Here is an 18,377-nt window from a genome sequence, read left to right as displayed (position 1 = left end):
GTGGCGCACACCAGTAATCCCAGCACTAGGGAGGCAGAAATCAAGAGGATCACTACAAGTCTGGGCTGTGTAGTGAGACCCTGCACCAAAAAAAAAAAAAAAAAAGACTTAGATTATTAGACTGGATAAAATGTTTTAATAGATCAATTTTGCTGCCCTCAAGAAACCCCCTTTTACTATAAAAATAGAACTAAGTTAAAAGTTCTAATACAGAATAAGCTCTACAATGCTAATTCCTCAAAAGAAAGTGTTACTACCTAAATAGACGGTAGAATAGAAACTAGTACTAGGAAAAAAAGAGGGCATTTCATACTGATAAAGTAGCCAGTTTGTTAAAAGGATGTAATAATCCTAAATGTGTGTACACCCAAATAATAGGACTTCAAAATATATGAAGGGAAAACTCTGATGAGAAATAGGTAAATTAATCATTCTAATTAGAGATTTTGGTCCCCTTTCAAGGCCAAACAGAGCAGTTATCAAAACAGACCACACACTGAGCCCTAAAATAAATATCAGCAAATGTGAAAGGATTTGTATCACACTAAGTATGTTTTCTGATCAGAATGGAATTAAATTAGAAATCAGTAACAAGAAGGAACCTGGGAGGGCCTCAAATATTTGGAAACTCATAGGGCCTTAGAAAAACCTGTGGTCAAAGAAGAAATCAAAAGAAAAGTCAGAGTGTAGTTTTGAACTTAAAAACAGAGATCCAGCATCAAAACTGGTCAAATGTAACAAGAGAACTACTTAGGGGCAAAAAAGAAGATCTTAGGTCAGCGATCTCAGGTTCCCCTTAAAAACACCAGCAGGAAAAAAAGCACACGTTTAACCCAAAGTAAGCAAAAAAACCCTAAATAATAAAGATAAACCCAATACCTAATGAAACAGAATAATAACAGAGAGCATAGCTGACGTTAAGCTACTTCGCTAAGAACATTAAAATATCTAGAATTTTAAATACCATTAGAGTAAAGGAAGTTGTGTTCCTACCTTTGCATTTTTTGTAAATAAGAAGATGAGACCTGCATCTGTGGAAAAGGTCTACTATTTGCATTTCTGTGGGTGTTTGCTTCTGCTTGCCTGATCCTTTTGAGAATATGAAAAATATTGTATGCTACTGACAAGAAGGAGCACTCAAAGCCACCTGGAAATGTATTACATATTTTTACATAGGCATTAGTACATGGATACGTGTGTTCACGTGATCCTCACCAAGGGTGCAGAACTTGCAGGGAAGGCATGTTCCTTTCTTCATACCAAACCCTCATCCCTGTTAGGCTTCTCCTTTTAGAATGAAATTTGAGAAATAATTCATTTATTCCTGCAGTGGTAATTTTAAAATACCCCAGTGTGCCAGAGGCTGTGGGACACGCTGGGGACACAGCTGTTCGCCAAACATGCTCCCTCCCCCAGGAGCCGAGTGGGGTAAGAGGTGCAGACAATAAGCAGGCACTAACAATAGACCCATGTGCATGTGCTGCCCCAAGGGCAGACAAAGGTGGCTAATCAGCCGGGACCTGACCCAGTCCCTGAGCCTGTGGCCAAAAAGAAGCAGTCTTCAAAGCTGTTCTGCTATCCCTACGTTTTTGCAATTTCTTTTTATAGCTTATGTTGTAGTTTGGGTTTTTGCAAAGGGAACAATACAATACAGGACACTTAATTATAAGATTATTTTAGAAGAGTCACCCTAAGAATCGTATACAAAAAGAGTGCAGGAGATCTGTCCACACACTAAGGACCAAAGAATCCAGCTCAGGGCCTGGCTATCACTGTAATGTTCTGCACGAGTCCCCCAAAGACCTAGAGCCCATAATAATGCCTCTCACAAGTCCAGCTGGAGGCCGAGAGCCCATCACAGTGCCTCATGCAGTTCTGCTTCACAGACCTACCCTGGTGGAAGCTAGAAAGTCTGTGCCAGCGAGATGAGGATCTGTGCCAGCAGGCTGAGTCTGCGCTGGAGCCAGGAAGGGATGCTCAAAGAACCAGAGCTCCTGCAAAAGGTACCATAGCCATCCTCAGCACCAGGGAGGTCCTAGCTCCTCCTACGATGAGACCGCCAAGCTCCCAGCAGGAAAGCCAGCGCAACAAGCTTCTCCAGGAGACTGAGCAGCGCACCATCTTCCCCGTGAGAGCCAGGAGGTGATGTTCAAAGCAAAGACCTGAGCTTGCCAATGTGAACCGTAGCCAATCCCAGTGACACCAAGGTCCTGAGCTCCTTCAATGATGAGAATAAGCAAGCTGATCAGCAAGCCAGCCTGACAAGGTCTGCCAAGGGAACCAGCAGCAGCCCCTGGAACACCAACAGCTCCAACAGCTCCCAACAGCTTCTAAATTTCTTCCCCCTCTCCTGATACCAGCAGCAGCCCTCAGGTGCTCCTCCTACACCTGCACCATGCTGGTTCAGGTCAGATGGGCGCTGCAAGTGCACCACCAGTTGTCAGTACCACAGCTAATTTTCTTGCTTGCTCTTTTATTTGGTTTTTGTTTTGTTTTATTTTGTTGTTGATTTGGAGTTGGGGATTGAAGCCAGGGACCTGCACACACTAAACATGTGCTCCTCCACTAAGCTATACCCCCATCTCTTTCACATTCACCCATACTTGTGTTAGCATCCAGTTATAGTCTATCTTGGTAAATGCTCCTAATTCAACATAGGCAGTAAAATGTTAAGTATGTAGCAATATGCAAAGGCGGAATATGTTTCTTAAAGAAGTCTTTGATGATTGTACCTCGTATGTACTCCTTATTCCATTCACATGGTAACACTTGCTAAATTTCCATCTCAGAACATAAATAATGCAGAGAATGCTGTTTTTAATCATTCTCAGTGTGGTTGAGGCTTTTGTGGGAAAGGTCTAGGAAGGAAGAGGCGACAGGTGGCCTTCTAGGGTGCGGCACTTGGAAGCCCTGCTTCCTTCCACTGGGCACAAGAGATGACAGGGGCTGAGAGAGAATCCAGATCCTCGGGCAAAGTTTCAGGGGTCTGTGGCTCAGAGAAGTCAGAAAGGGGAGGGCGCCACAGGCCAGGCAGAGAGGGTTCATGCCTCAGCCAGAGGGTCCGATATTTTAAAGTGATGGATTTTCTTTGAGCCACTAGTTTTGCATTTAGTAATAAGTCTTTAGGAAGTGGTGGTATACAATAAGCCACATTTTGGCTACAACCTTGTGGTTGATTATATTGAAAAGCTGAAAATGTCCTAGTTGCTTAAGCTAAAATAAATGGCTTGGGGTTGAGGAGACAGCTCAGCAACTTGGCACTTTGGCTTGGGGCTGGCGAGATAGCTCAACAGACTAAAGCACCTGCTTAGGTAAGCTTAGGTAGGTGCAGGGACCGCAGTTTGATTCCCAGCACTACAAGCTGTGCCAGCCACACCCCCCAGGAAGAGCTGAACCGGCCAGAGTCCAGGCGTAGTAGCACACGCCTGTAATTCCAGCACTGGGGAGGCTGAAAGCAGGAGGCTCACCGGGAATCCAAGCTGTGTGGTGAGACCCTGCAACAACCAAATACATAAAAAAGAAAGAAAAAATGACAACCTGGCTAAGTAAATTATTTCATATCCATGCAGTGGAGCTCTAAGTAGCTTTTTAAATTATGTAGCAATCTTTCTCAGATTTTACTGTACATCAGAATCAGCTGGAGGGCTGGTGGAACCAGATTTGGTGGTCAGGCCTGAAGAACTTCCGCTTTAGTTCTGAGATAGGACCTCTGAGTTGCATTTCTAACACGTTCCCTAGGGATGCCATTGGTCTGAGGGCCACACCTTGAGAACCCCTCATATTTATAGACTTGGAAGAATACACACACGGTACACAAAGCTGTTAATATTGTATCCCAGCTATCCTTGGGGTGATTCACACTGTAGGTACTTACTGTCTCCTATGGCTTGCTTTCTTCTTTGTTTCTCTGTTTAGATAAAAGATTTTTCCATGGGCAGAAAAATGGGCAGACTATGGACCCTAGAATATAGTATAATTATATCATTGAAAGTAATTAAGTACTAGCCAGTCACACCAACAGACAAAGAAATATCCAAATATCAAAATGTGCTTGATCCTAGTCAAAAAGCTTGATCTCTGGCTTTTAAAAATATATCCTCTAAGGGCTGACCAAATAGCTCAGTGGATTAAAGTGCCTGCAAGCAGGCACAGGGGCCCGGGGTTCGATCCCTGGGCCTGTCATGCCGGCTCCACCCCCGGGGCATGCTGAGATGGCAATTGAGACCAGGCATGGTGGCACACACATGTAATCCCAGATCTTGGGAGGCTGTAAACAGGTGAATCGCTATGAGTCTGACCTAGTAGTGAGACCCTGAACACCCTATCTGTAGGCCCTCCCCTAAAATAAATAAATAAATAAATAAATAAATAAATAAATAAAAATACACTCTCCAGCACAGGACTGAGAAATGATGGCCCCATAGATGCATCCTGTTTCTTGAGGGGACAAAACCTAGAAAGGGCTGGTGTAGTACGGAGACTTTCGACGCCGTTTTACTTCCTTTCGTTAGCACTGTACAGACTTCTGCGGACGACTGAAGAAAATCTGGGTGGGACCCAAAGGGCGGCCCGCCAGAAGTTGCACACAACTGGATTGGCGTGTTCTTTGTTTCCTGATGCAGGCTGGATCCACTTCCCAGGGTATCAGATGAAGGCGTCTCCTCTCTGGAAAAAAGATTTCACGGTTTCAATTCCCGTCCCCTTTTGTGTCTGTGGCACTCTGCCGTCTCTTTCCAGCCCACAGCCTCAGGGGTCACGATGTCCCTTCCCTGCTGATAGCTGCGTGCCAACTGTGGTGTCATGCGCTCCGATCACAGAGCCTCCATTCAGCCTCCCGGGCTGGGCCCAGGAAGCCGGAGAGCTGCGAAGTTCCCCAAGCCTTGACGGAGCTTCCCCGAACTCGGGGTGTGCAGACGGGCTCTGGGGTGCGGGAGGAGCCGGCAGGGAGGCCCGGGAGCTATGGCAAATGTCAGGGGAAAGTAAGTGACAGGAACAGAGACACAAACAGCTGCCACCAGTGTCCACGAACAGGAAGGGTGGCCAGACAGCGCGAAGAAGCGCGCGTAGACTTTCTTCAGTGGGATCCTTATTTAGGGACCGCTGCCCCATTCTCTTCCGCGTCTTTGCATCACTGCAGCTGAGAAATCGGGAGAGCCACGTGACTTACATTTTTTTCTCGTGAGAGTTCTTCATGTCTATCTAATGCTAATGTTTGGGAAGACGTATTTTCAAAAAGTCAGTGTATTCTTGAGGACGGGGTTGGGCTTTGGTATTGGGGCGAGGTGGTTTAAGTTTTTAATATTTCAAAATATGAAACGGTGTTCTCATTTCTGATTTCTACCTCTAAATTGCATCTATATTGACTCTCAAATATGTGACATTATTTGTTGTAGAATTTTATTCCCTAACACATTGCTTTCCACTACTTTATGTATGGGTAAATGGGTCGGAATATTACTTATGGTGTAATTTTTTCTAAGTTTTTTAAAGTTTAAAAACAGATATAAGGCAGACTAAGCACCTGCTTAGCTAAGCATGGAGACTAGGGTTCAATTCCTGGAACCACATGCAGCACCAGCCCCACCCCCAGGTACGCTGAGACACTGAGTCTAGGCGTGGTGGTGCATACCTGTAATCCTAGCACAGGGGAGGCTGAAAACAGGAGGATCACTACGAGTCTGAGCTTCATAGTGAGACCCTGTACCAAATACATCAAAAATAAATAAAAATAAAAATGAAAACAAGGAGTCGGGGATTTAGCACAGTGGCACAATGCCTACTAGGTAAGTGTGGGGTCCTGAGTTTGATTCCTGGTACCCAACAAATAAATATAGCTAGAAATGCATGCACTGGTTAGGCATTCAGTTATTTATTCCGTGTGTGTGTGTGTGTGTGTGTGTGTGTGTGTGTGTGTGTGTTACTGACCTTGAGCTTGCCAGGCAGGCTCTTATGCCACTGAGCTATCTCCCCAGCCCCTATTTCTGTTATAATCAAGGTCCTGTGTCTTACCTTCTAGTTCAATACCATGAAATTCAGTTTGTGAATCTGTTGAGGACCCTGTATAAAGAACATATTTGGAATGCTCACCTTCCACATAAGTGCCAAGAACAATTTAATAATTAATTATAATTTAGCAATTAATTTAACAATTAATTGTAATTAACCAAAAATTATTAAAGACGTACTATGTACCAGACACTCTCCTGGGACACATCTGTAACTGCCCTTGAGAAATTTTCCTTCTACTCTGGGAGGACAGTAAACGGATGTCAAATGACAGTAAATATTAAGAACAAAAGGCAGACAGGGCAGCCATAAAGACTTTGTATTAAAAAAAAAAAAAAAGACTTTGTATTTTATTCTGAAGGAAAGGAGAAGTGTTTAGCAGGGTGAGGGGCCTGCATAGAGTGATTCCGACTCTGTTTATAGAGAAGCATTCTGGCTACTGCATGAAGACCAGGCATAAAGTCAGTTACTCCCCCTCCCCCAGTGTCATACTTCACTGAGGACAGTTTTATGCCTGTGTAGCATGCAATGAGCCTACACAATTGCTCCTTGCTTTTTCATGAGCTACAGTGTTGCCTCCCTTTAGCACCCATCCATAACCTACACAATGAAAACACACCTTGCATTTAACCAAGCACCGTTAACTAATTTGAGCCACTGTTTTTCTCCCTACACTTGGTTTTCAGTGGTTTTGACCAATTTCATTAATCACAAGGAAATATATTCACTACCAGGAAGGATATTCCAAAACTGCCACCAGCTTGGAAGGCAGCTCCAGAAAAGAAGAACCAAAAGATGTCTGTAATAATCGCAGTCCCAAGGAATAACTGATTAGCCTTTGAAAAGGTCAAACTTCAGTCAGAAATATAAGTTCCTGAATATTGATTTCACAATTGCTTCTTAACTGGTCTTCCTGTTTCTATTCTTTATCATTTCTTTATTTATTTAGGTGCTGGAGGTCAAGCCCAGGGCTTCATATATGCTAAGCACATGCTGTACCATGATGACATCCCCAGGACTATTCTTCACCTTGTATAAAAGTGGAGGTCTGAGGCTGGAGAGATAGTTCAGTGGCCTAAGTGCCTGCCTGGCAAGCACAAGGTCCTGAGTTCGATCCTTGGTACTGAAAAAATGTAGAAGTCCCATTCCTTGCACATGTGTAACAAGAAACTTTTTGGAGATGTAACAACCCAAATCAGATCCCCTTTCTGCCTAGGACCTTCCAGTAGCCTCCCCTACAGTCGAGTCGCCCTACCACTGCCTGCACTTTCTGGCATCTGCTTCCGGTCCCTCTTCCCAGCCACTCTTTCCTGTTCATGAGTTTCCAGAAACAAGTGAGACCCTGACCTCTTTGTGCTTCCTGAAACAAGTCGAGCCTGGCTCTGCTGCAGGACCTCTAACCTTTCCATTTCTTCCCCTAGGACCTCCACATGGCTGCCTTCCTCCCAAAAACCAAGTCTCTGCTGCTGGGTCGATGTACACTTCTGTGTCCAACAGACACCCATCTGTCCCTTACGATAACAGGGCAGCTCCTCCCCAGGTGTGATCGAGGTCTGGTTCCCTTGTGTTACCACTCATGGATAACAGAAGGCATAAGTCGTTCTGGAACTACGCTGGGTGAACAAACGCAGGGTTTGCACACAGGCCGATGCACAAATGGCATTTTCTTTCTATCTACAGGTTATTTTCCGAGCTTTGTCACCACCATATGATGCAGAAAACCCTTACAGTGCCAAATTGCAGGAGCAGCTGAAGATCACCAACCTCCGCGTGCAGCTGCTAAAACGACAGTCTTGTCCCTGCCACAGAAATGACCTGAACACGAAGCCTCAACATTTGACACACTATGCAGTCTACGACTTCATTGTCAAGGGCAGCTGCTACTGCAATGGCCACGCTGATCAGTGTGTACCTGTTGATGGCTTCAGGCCTATCAAGGCCCCAGGAGGATTCCATGTGGTAGGTAAAAGAAGTTCCCCTTGGGGCCGGGGAGATGGCTCAGTGGAATAAGCGCTTCCCTGGCAAGCGCAAGAGCCTGAGTTCAATCCCTGGTTCCGCAAAAAATTTTTAAAAATTAAAGAAGAAGTCCCCCTCCGAGCAAAGCGAAGCCCAGGCTGGCTTCACCCTTGGACCTCGGTGTTCTGAGTTCCCAGAGAACTGGTACATGTCTAACATATTTCCTCCTCTGCTGGTGCACCCTTCCAACTCCGTACCCACCCTAGAAAGTACCTATCGACTTGGTTTTTAATCTTCAGTTTTACAGTTAGAGTCGAGCCTGATAACCAGATTCCTTGGAAAACACCCAGGCCAATTTTTATTGTCATGACCTTCAGATATGAAGCGTAAGGCGAGCAGGAGCGAGATGTGGGCATAATCGTATTGGCGGCATTATCACGCAGAAGCCCGCTTTGATAATAAATGGCAACCATTGTTGAGTAGATTTTGAGGTAGGGAAAACAAGGACCTCAGTTTCATGCCTGGTATCTTCGCTGCCCAGCCAGTAGAATGAATAATAATTCTCTGTGAAGAGCAGCCCGAGCCCCACCCCTGCACCTCGGGCACGTTGACCCCACTTTCTTCTACACCCTTCTCCTCGTGCCTTCCTCTGAATGTCTTCTTGTCCAGGAGATGACAGGCACTGTGTAATCCTTGTATCCTCAGTACAAAGTGTGTTACCTGAGCCAGAACTAGGTGCCCGGTAGGTGTTTGATCGACTGATAGCAACTCAGAAATAAGACGATGATGAAAAGTTAGCATCATTGTTTATTTGTCCTCATTTCACCATCTTCAAGAAAGAGAAATCGGGTGGCCCAGACAGCGAGGACCTTGCTGGGACCCATCCAGAGCTCTGACTGAGGACTGGGCAAGGAGACAAGAAGTAGGAGAGTGCTCTAGTTCTTTAATTTTGTGTGTGGCTCTGGTATTTCTGAGCAAAGCAAAGCAAAAATGAAGAAATAACTTTAAAAGCCCTGAGCATCCTTAGTGACTTTCCTAGAAGGCACCACTCATGCCCTCTTTCTCCAGTCCTGATACAGTACTGGACCACTAGGGGCCATGGTCCACTTTGCCAGTGGGACAGAGGGTACTGGCTGGGCCAAGCTGGGATGCAGAGCATCATGGGAATGGGACACCCTCAAATGACAAGGATGGTGGCCAGAGAGTAACAAAAATAGAAGCAACCTGTTACTTCCAGGAGTGAAGTTGAGGCTCCCAGAGTCAAAGCAAATGCTGCTTGGGGGCTACAAATACCTACTGATTTCCAGAAAGACCTTTGAAGTAACACTGCTTCAAATAAGGAGTGGAATAATTTGGTGTGTCTAGACTAATGAGCTTCAGGTTTGACTCAAACAGGAAATAGCTCAGATAGGCTGGAGATAGGTCAAACCTATAAACTGTGTAAAGCTAGAATGTCCTGGAATTCCTGTCATTATATTTCTGTGGATTAGTGAAGGATAGCGCACAGGCCTTTGGTTTCCTCAGCTATGTCTTATAATCCAAGCCCTAAAATCCATTCCTTAGTAGACTCCCGAGCAGAGGACAGACACAACCTAGAGGCTGCCATTGTGCAGCACCAAGTAGGCCCTCAGAAAGTATCTTTGGGGTGTATGTGACAACCCAAACACCTCTGACCAACCAGATTAAATTTCCAGAGTTCTCCAGAGCCTTACAAAACATTCAAGAACATGCACTTAAAAGCAATTTTTAGAGTAAATTCTCTGAGTGTAAACTTTCAATGCTTTCAAATACTAAAGGGGCAAAATTCCAGAAGCTTCTCTTCATGTTCTTAAATTGAACTAATGTGGAATATCTAAAGTTAACAGAAGGCAAGGGGGGCTAGCTTAGGGGTAGAGCATTTGACTGCAAAGTTAGCACAGATGTTTGTAGAACCCCTAAAATAAAATTATTCCAGGCAATATTTTTCAGCAGAAAAATTATCTACCTATAAAGAGGAGCTAAATACCCAGGTGAAAATACTGTAAGTCTTTTCCCATTTTTAAAGTATGTCAAGGGGGCTGGAGAGATAGCTCAGTAGAACAAGCACTTTCCTCCTGGCAAGCACAGGGTCCTGAGTTCAATCCCTGGTACTACAAAAAAAAAAAAAAAAGAAAGAAAGAAAGAAAGAAAGAAAGAAAGAAAGAAAGAAAGAAAGAAAGAAAGAAAGAAAGAAAAGAAAAAAAAGAGAAAGAATGTCAAAATGAGAAGTCCCCATTCTAAAACACCCTATGGAATGAAAACCTCATTTTCTTATGAATCTTAAGCTGTCTTGAAATTAAAAGCAATTTCCACTAGTTTTCTGACATCTTTCTGCTCAGTTTTCATACTGATTTCAACTTCTGCAGCGGCAGCAGCATCTCCTAGGGCTGTGATTAAACACATGGGAGAGCCAGACCAGGCCAAGCCAAACATGCAGTTAGGGCCAGGTAAAAGATACAAACCAGGGTAATGGGCCAGGTCTGTGTCTGCTCCCAGCATCCGAGTTCCACAAGAACTCTTGCTTTCCCTACTCCCTAAAAAAGCCATAAGCAATTAGATTAAACAAAGTGGTATTTGGAAATGTAAGATATTCTGACTTCAAATATTTTCCACCACTCTCCCAAGCTTAAATGCAATTTTATTTCTATCTATATCTTTTTCTGGAGTGTGAGGAGCTAGTATATTTGTATAGCCTTTACCTGAAATGATTGGGGCCAGAAATGTTTTGGAGATAGATAGATAGATAGATAGATAGATAGATAGATAGATAGATAGATAGATAGATAGATATTCTATGAGTCTAAACACAAAATTCATTAGTGTTTCATACACCATAAATACATAGGTCAAAGATAATTTTTGGGAATATTTTAGTGCCTCTGTTTTAACTACAACCCATCATAAGGTCGGTGTGGAATTTTCTACTATGTTGGCATTTCCAAGAATCATATTTTGGAACATTTCTGATTCTGGATCTTAACTTTGGAAATGATTGCCTCCTTGGAATGTGTGGTTCTTACTATAGCTCATCTGTAGCTGACATGGTTGCTAGGATGAATAATGAATACAGTGACATCTGATTCTATGGGCTAGAATTCTTGTTAGCCAATGATGGTGAATTAAGGAAGTTAAAGGACATAAAGGTTGATCTATTTCTTAAGCCATCTGAGATTTTAGGGTCATTCCCTTTCTTTAGGAGTAGAAAGTAAGAAGGGGTCATAAATTTGTAGCCTGACATGCCTTTTAAAGAAGTACCAGCTTCCTCAATTTTCTCCTTCTTCCAGTATCTGTCCCAGTTAGCCTTCAGCAGTTCAAGTTTTCCTCACCTGTTCCTTTTGCTGAAGCAACTGGGGCAATAATGAAGAGCCTGGCTTGGCAAGGGACCCCCTGAATGTGACCCGTCACAGCACTGACCCAGCTGCTGACTCTCACCCACCCTTAGTTCCCAGTAGGACAAGGGTGGCACCTACCCCTGTAGTCACTGTGAGGGTCACAACGTATGAGGGTGACATCAGGATGCAGTCCACCACCGCTGCTTCTCCCACACACACTTCTTCCCCAGTAAGGACAAAATAAATCATAGCTCATGTGCTCCTGACATGTTTACAAGGCTAGGAGTTTTGTGGCCAGAAAAACTGTACTTTGATTCCAGTGTGCTGCGATCCCAGGAATTACATGACAAGGAGACCTTCAGCTCTCTTCTGCTTGCAGCTGCAGAGGGCTGACTGCGTTCCCTTTGGCAGCAACTGGTGATCTTACAGCTGTGGGGTGGGGGACGGTAATAAGAAAGTACACTGCATGGAACACCTCATTGTTTTACTAAAATTTCATCCATTGCATACCAGAGGCCTGAGAGTACCATGGAGAACTGTTTGGATGCCTTGAGCTACACTTGGGAAGGTAGAGTTTTCTTTTGAGGTGACAAACTGATTAGAAAAGGGTGCCAGGATTTCAACTGATATGCTCTAAATCTGAGCAGATGTTGTGATCTATGAAGCCATATTAGTGGGGTCTGAGGTTAATGTCACCTCACCACTCAGCTCTGTAGTATAGTTTTAGAATCTTTCATATAATCTTATTTCAAAAGATTTTCCCAGCTGAGCCCAAGTATGTTTAAATGTTTGCATATCTCATATATTGTGTCTCACAAATACAGAACGGATTTAAGACCATAGTTTTCATTTCATTTTTAACAATTCCTTTACTGCACTATGAATACGGAAAAACATATAATTACTATTATTTTTTGAGACAGGGTCTCACTATGTAGTGCAAGCTGGCCTTGAACTTGCTTATGTAGCCCAGCCTCGAACTCACAGCACATCTCCAGCCTCAGCCTTCTGAGTGCTGGATTATAGGTATGCGCCACCACACCTGGCAAAAAAAGTATAATTAGAAAACTTCTGATTTTCAAGACCTGAGGGAAAAAGGTCATTAAATGTGACCATTAACCTAGAATTTAAAACTTTTTATATATTAAAATATACTTGCATCTTTGGAAATGAACACCTGGAAACTAATTGTAGATCTCAGCCTAGAAAAATTAACTGTCACCAATTATAAATGCTGCCAGTTACCACTTACTAAATACTTCCTGTGTGTCAGGTCTTGTGTGCAAATAATATTGAATTTAATCATCACAGGCATATAATGTGTCATCATTCCTTTTCTTTTACATATGAGGATCTGAACCACGAAAATGTTAACTGACTGCCCAAAGGGGTGGAGCTACACTTTAAATTCACCTGCCAACACTGGTGCTCATTCTTACAGTGTTGTGCTTGGAAAGCTATAGATCAAACCAGGGCTGACATTATGCCAAGAACAGAGGAAAGAGAGGGCAGGGACAGGGAGGAAAAGAAGGATGAGGAGGGAGACCAAGGATGGCAGACACGGGGCCACAGACTCAACTTTGTAAGGGCCCCAGAGAACAAAGAATGTTCTCTTCACTAACTTCCCTACTGTGTACTTCATAAGCTCAATTTGCATTCCTTCATTACACTTGATCCTTATTCTAGCCCTAGAAGGTGCATATTTTGTATCTATTCTAAACATGAAGCAGACAAGGGTACAAGGAGATTAGTGCGCAGGTTGGAAAGCGTAGTAATAGATCAACTACACTCAGATTTCTTGCTGCTGCACCTACTTCCATGGCCAGCAGGCTGCCAAGAAAAAACCATTGCAAAGATCATCCTTATGGCGATAGGTAAGCTGTCCAGATTGTTTATTTTTAATACGGAACCAGAAATTACCACTGATTCTTTCTTCTCTTCCTTGCAATAATTAGCGAAATGAACCAAAGAAGAAGGAAACAGGATGAAACCAGTAGTTCTGAGTAATCTGCAAAGTAAATAGCTCAGAAGGAGGTGTCTTGGGGGGCTAGGGAATGGGTATCTTTAGTTTTTATTAGATGAGGAATTTTTGGATTTAGCATCCTTTACCTTTATCTCTAGTACTAATATTTTGGTTTTGGTATTGTTTTGTTCTTTGATTGTTAGTTCATTTTCATTTTTATTTCTGAAGTTCTGGGGCTTGAACCCAGAGTCTCTGCATACAAGACAAGTACTCTGCCACAGAGCCACACCCCAGCTCTTTTGTTCTTTGAGAGAGGGTCTCTTCACATGCAGTCCAAGCAAGTCTTGAATTTACTATGTAATGTAGGCTGGCCTCAAACTCACAATCCTCCTGCCTCAGCCTCCCAAAGGCTGAGATTATAGGCATGCACCACCACGCCTAAATCATTTTTGCCAGTGGTAAAAGACAGCAGCCATTTTATTTGACACTGTAGGATCTGTAGGAGTAGGTTAATCCTGTCACAGCAGGGATGCAATGTGCTCCTAATCTGACAAAAGATAAAGCCTACCAATCTGACATATGTACCAAGGGACTGCTTAACTTACCTCAAGGTCTTGCCCTTTCGAGCCGAGCACTACTGTCAGTGTGGTTGAGCTTTGCTGGGAGTGCTTTACCAGTGAGTTAACTACTCACTGAGCAATGAATAATTACTCTTTTTATTCGATTATTAGGAAATCAGAAGGCTTCAGAACCAGAGATGTCATAAAATGATCTTCACACTCATGAAAGGGTTCTTTGGGGAATTTTTTTCAAGGGTTCTCCCAGAATATTTAAATATTTATTGATAGACCTTTAATGGCTTCCCAGAGAAGGGAAAGGATAAAAATACATATACACTGAAGTGTTGGTGTCAGAGTTGTTATCTCCAAAAGGAAAATATAGTAAAACCAGTGCAAAAGTAAGGTCAGTTCTCAAAAATATTGTGTCTTTCGTGAACATGCTTTGCAGAAAGTGAAGCACATACATTTAGAACGAAACGGCACATTTTAAAGATACAAGAATGAATCTCTTTAACAGATTTGAACTATGGGGAAGGAACAACTTCAATTTGACATTTTTCTTTCTGTAAAGTGCCCCCACTCAAGTACTGAAAGCACATCTCACTTGGCAAATTTTCTCATAAACAGTTGCTCTTCGGCATAGCATCATGGAATCCATACTATGGATAGCTGGAAGCCTGGATTTCATGGCCAGTATAATGATGAGGGGGTAGGGAGGGCGCCCCAAGGAGAGAGAAAGCTGAAGTTAGCAATGGATATCTGATGCTGCTTCGCAGCCACATCTCCGTGGTGTTTCATTCATGTCCTGCCAATTTTGGAAAAGCTGGAAATGTACTTCAGGTTGGCCTAGAACAATTACGCTCAGTGGAAGATAAATTGTAACTTAAGTCTTTGTTCTCTCCTAAGAAGGTTTGGATGGGGGGTGGGTAATAGAGATTGAACCCAGACCTTCACTCATGCCAAGCAAGCGCGCTGCCGCTGACCTACATCCCCAGCTCTTTTGTGTTGAGATGGGGCCACACCAAATTGCCCAGAGTGGCCTTGGACTTGCCATCTTCCCAACCTCAGTCTCTCCCCAGTACCTGGGATTACAGACTTGTGCCTGCTAAGCAAGGAGAATTTTTATTGATCAGACACATAAGACTAAAAGACACACAGAGACACTTTATAATAACCTCGAAAGATAAAAATTATTTTTTTTAAATACTTCTTACAGAGTGTCACTACACAGTTCGGACTCCTAGTGATCCTCCTGTTTTCGGCCTCCCCAGTGCTAGGATTATAGACGCCCACCACCACGCCCGTTTTCAGTGGCTCCGCCCACCTGGGGGCGGGGCTGTTATGGCATGTGGTGCCAGGGATTGAACCCTAGGCCCTGAGCTTGGCTAAGCAGGAGCTTAGTCCACTGAGCTATCTCACCAGCCAGAGAAAATTCTAAATTTTTGTAAATCATAAAAGAAAACAAAACCGGTTAATTTAGCATTCAAAACATTGATAAGATAACTAGGATAACAGTTGTGCTATAGTTTAGCAGTGTAAATATTTTAATGGAATAAAATAAAGCACATACGGGTATCTAGAAGGGCTATCATATTTGTTGACTAACAGGAAGATGTCTTGTAGTAGATAGAATTCTGATATGTCAACTTTTCTCTGGTTCTTTAATACAAAAACCTGGAAATTTTGATTAAATTTTAAAAAGCCGATATATTACTAGCTTTTAAAGAGCTCACATTATGATAAATGATTGTTTATAACAGTTAAATATTTATATACTAACAATTATAATGAAGATTAATGCTGATCAAGCGTCTTTTGCGTCTTATTTCTGCAGCCTAAGGGCTCAGCTGCCGGGCCCAGGTCTAATTTTTTTTTTCTTGTGTCTTTTTTTCACTTATTACCCTTTATTTCAAGAAAAAAGAAAAAAAAAAAAAAACCTTTTACTTGAGAGACAGTATGGTAATAATTGGTATGTCATGACAAGAAGTACATATTTAGAAGATGAGAATGACAGGCATGTCAAGCGTGACCCTTCTATTACACATTGCTGTCTTCAGGGCAGTTGCTTGGTTCACAGGTACCAGCATGTATAGTTAGTCAGGGTGAGAATCCTGTCAATTAGCTGCTAGTTTCAAAAACCTGCTGATGTTTCTCAGGATCATGGCCTTGCCCATCCTGTGCATATAAATGTATGGCTTTGCCCCTGTCATGTTTCCCAGCTTTTCTCCTTGCCCTCTCCTCATTGTCCAATCCTCAAGTTCTTGCTTTCCTTTTAATTGTGTTAGACCTTTCTATTTGTATTTCTTCTTTTGAGTTCTTATACTAGAGAGACAATATGATATTTACACATGTGGGTCTGGTTTATTTCGCTTACAAGTATATCTTCACGTGACATCCACTTAAATATGAAGGATTCAAGTCTTTCATTCTTTATAGCTGAGTAATACTCCATCGTGTAGACATACCACATCTTTTTCAACCATTCCTCATGTGACGCAGGCCTGGGTTTTAGCTGGACCAGTGAGCACGCAGAATTCCCAAAGGGCTCTGCCTTCATTGTACACCAGATGAGGCTCCTGCCGGGACATTAATGTGACAGGGAACAGGGGACCACCAGATGTCTCTTGTGTCCCTTTACTGAACTGAAGGGAAAACTCACAGATGAGGCATATCTATCTTTTATTCTTGCTTGTAATCTCATTCCATTCCCATAAGTAATAAAAGGAGAACTTATCTCTGGGATTAACAGGAGTAGAAGGGAGTGTAGCTGTGCTCCACACTTGGCCACCTGACCTCACTAGCATCCTACACAAGAATTAGACAGTCTGTGTATCATACAGTCAAGTAAGTAGATTACATATGGCCCTGACGCAAAGCCCCGGCCATCTTCAGGCCTCCCTGAAAGTGTCTCAGTTGGATTTGCCTCGCTGTTGTAGCTACCTGCTTATACATCTGGCTTTTCATATCTATTAGAATTTTTATATCTGCTTTCTTATAGTAAAAACTGGGACATTCACGTGTGTAAGTGGTTCAACTGTAATAGGTTCAAAACCTCCTGGATCAATATAGAAATCAATTAATTGATGTTTTAAAAATAAGAAACGTATTTCAGATCCCTGTCTGTCTCTGTCTGTCTCTGTCTGTCTCTCTGTCTCTATCATTCTGTCTCTCTCTGTCTCTGTCTCTTTGTCTGTCTGTCTCTCTCTGTCTCTCTCTCTCTGTGTCTCTCTGTCTCCGTCTCTCTCTCTCTTTCTGTCTCTCTGTCTCTGTCTCTGTCTTTGTCTGTCTCTTTAGCTCTCTGTTTCTGTCTGTCTGTCTGTCTGTCTGTCTCTCTCTGTCTCTCTCTGTCTCTGTCTCTGTCTCTCTCTCTCTTTCTCTCTCTCTCTCTCTCTCTCTCTCTCTCTCTCTCTCTCTCTCTCTCGACTGAACCCAGAACTTTCCCACTGGCCATTTTTTAACCTGTTAAACTGTTGTTGAGACAGGGCCTCCTTGCGTCATTGACTTGCCCAGGCTGGGTTCCCACGTGCTGTCCTGCCAGAGTGCTGAGCCTGCACATGTGCGCCACCACAGCTGGCCTATTGTCTTGATCAATACAGTGTTAACGGTGGTCTCCATTATGTCACACATCTATACACATTTTCTCTTCAACCTTCAACCATGGGTTCAGTACTCTTATCCTTACTTTAAAAGTGGAGGGCAATTTTGTTAAGGATCTTGTCCAAGATAATGGAGAAGCGAGGTGAAGGACACCACAAAATTCCAAATTACATTTGCTTCATGTTGCATTTATCCCATTGAAGTGAAGGAAAAAACCTCAGATCACTTTGGAGAGTTTCTTATGAAAAGAATAAAATAAAAACAAATATAATGAATTTTAACTTTAAAATGCCATCCTAACCTTAACTTCTCTTTTATCATACAAAAAACCTTAATGCAATCATAAAAATTTGGTTTATAATTAATGTAGCAACTAAGACATGTATAAAGTGACTAATATGGGCCACTAAGTTGGTTCTCTGCTGTGCGCTACACTTTGCCACCAAAGGATTTGATCAGCGAGAGCTCTTGGAGTCCATTCCAGCATGCTTTACTTTCCTTCTGTCCTGCAAGTTGCAGTCTGACTACAACAGGGACTTAAATTGTTAATGCACAATGATACCTTTCTAGGAAGGAAGGCCCTGCTCCTTATGTCAGTACCCACATGATAAGGGGGTGGGGTGGTGGTGCAGACCCATAACCCCGGCACTCAGGAGGCTGAGGCAGGAGGATCCTGAGTTCCAGGCAGCCTGTCTCGCCGACCCGACATAGTGAAATCAAGACCACTCTGGACTACACAGCAAAACCCTGTCTCAAAAACAAAACAGCACCTAAGATGGTCAGTATCGTTAGTCATGAGGGAAATACAAATCAAAATGACAATGACACACCACTTTGGGCCAGGATGTAGCTCAGCGGAACAGTGCCTGCCTGATAAGTACAAGGTTATGAGTTTGATTCCCAGTACCAAAAAAAGAAAAAAGACACCACTCCAAATCCACTAAG

The 18,377-nt window shown here is 43.0% G+C and overlaps 1 protein-coding gene across 1 annotated transcript in view; it reads left to right on the top strand.

Annotated features, from left to right (window-relative positions):
• Positions 1–18,377, top strand: part of Ntn4 (netrin 4) — a 113,713-nt gene that overhangs the window by 33,540 nt on the left and 61,796 nt on the right. Inside the window, exon 3 of the mRNA XM_004623799.2 lies at positions 7,687–7,965. Coding sequence (XP_004623856.1) covers positions 7,687–7,965 — 279 coding nt within the window. The remainder of the gene's footprint in view (positions 1–7,686; positions 7,966–18,377) is intronic.

This window comes from Octodon degus, unplaced genomic scaffold (assembly GCF_000260255.1).
Source record: "Octodon degus isolate 3935 unplaced genomic scaffold, OctDeg1.0 scaffold00004, whole genome shotgun sequence".
NCBI classification, from domain to species: Eukaryota; Metazoa; Chordata; class Mammalia; order Rodentia; family Octodontidae; genus Octodon; species Octodon degus.
This window is presented reverse-complemented; position numbering and strand designations above follow the sequence as displayed.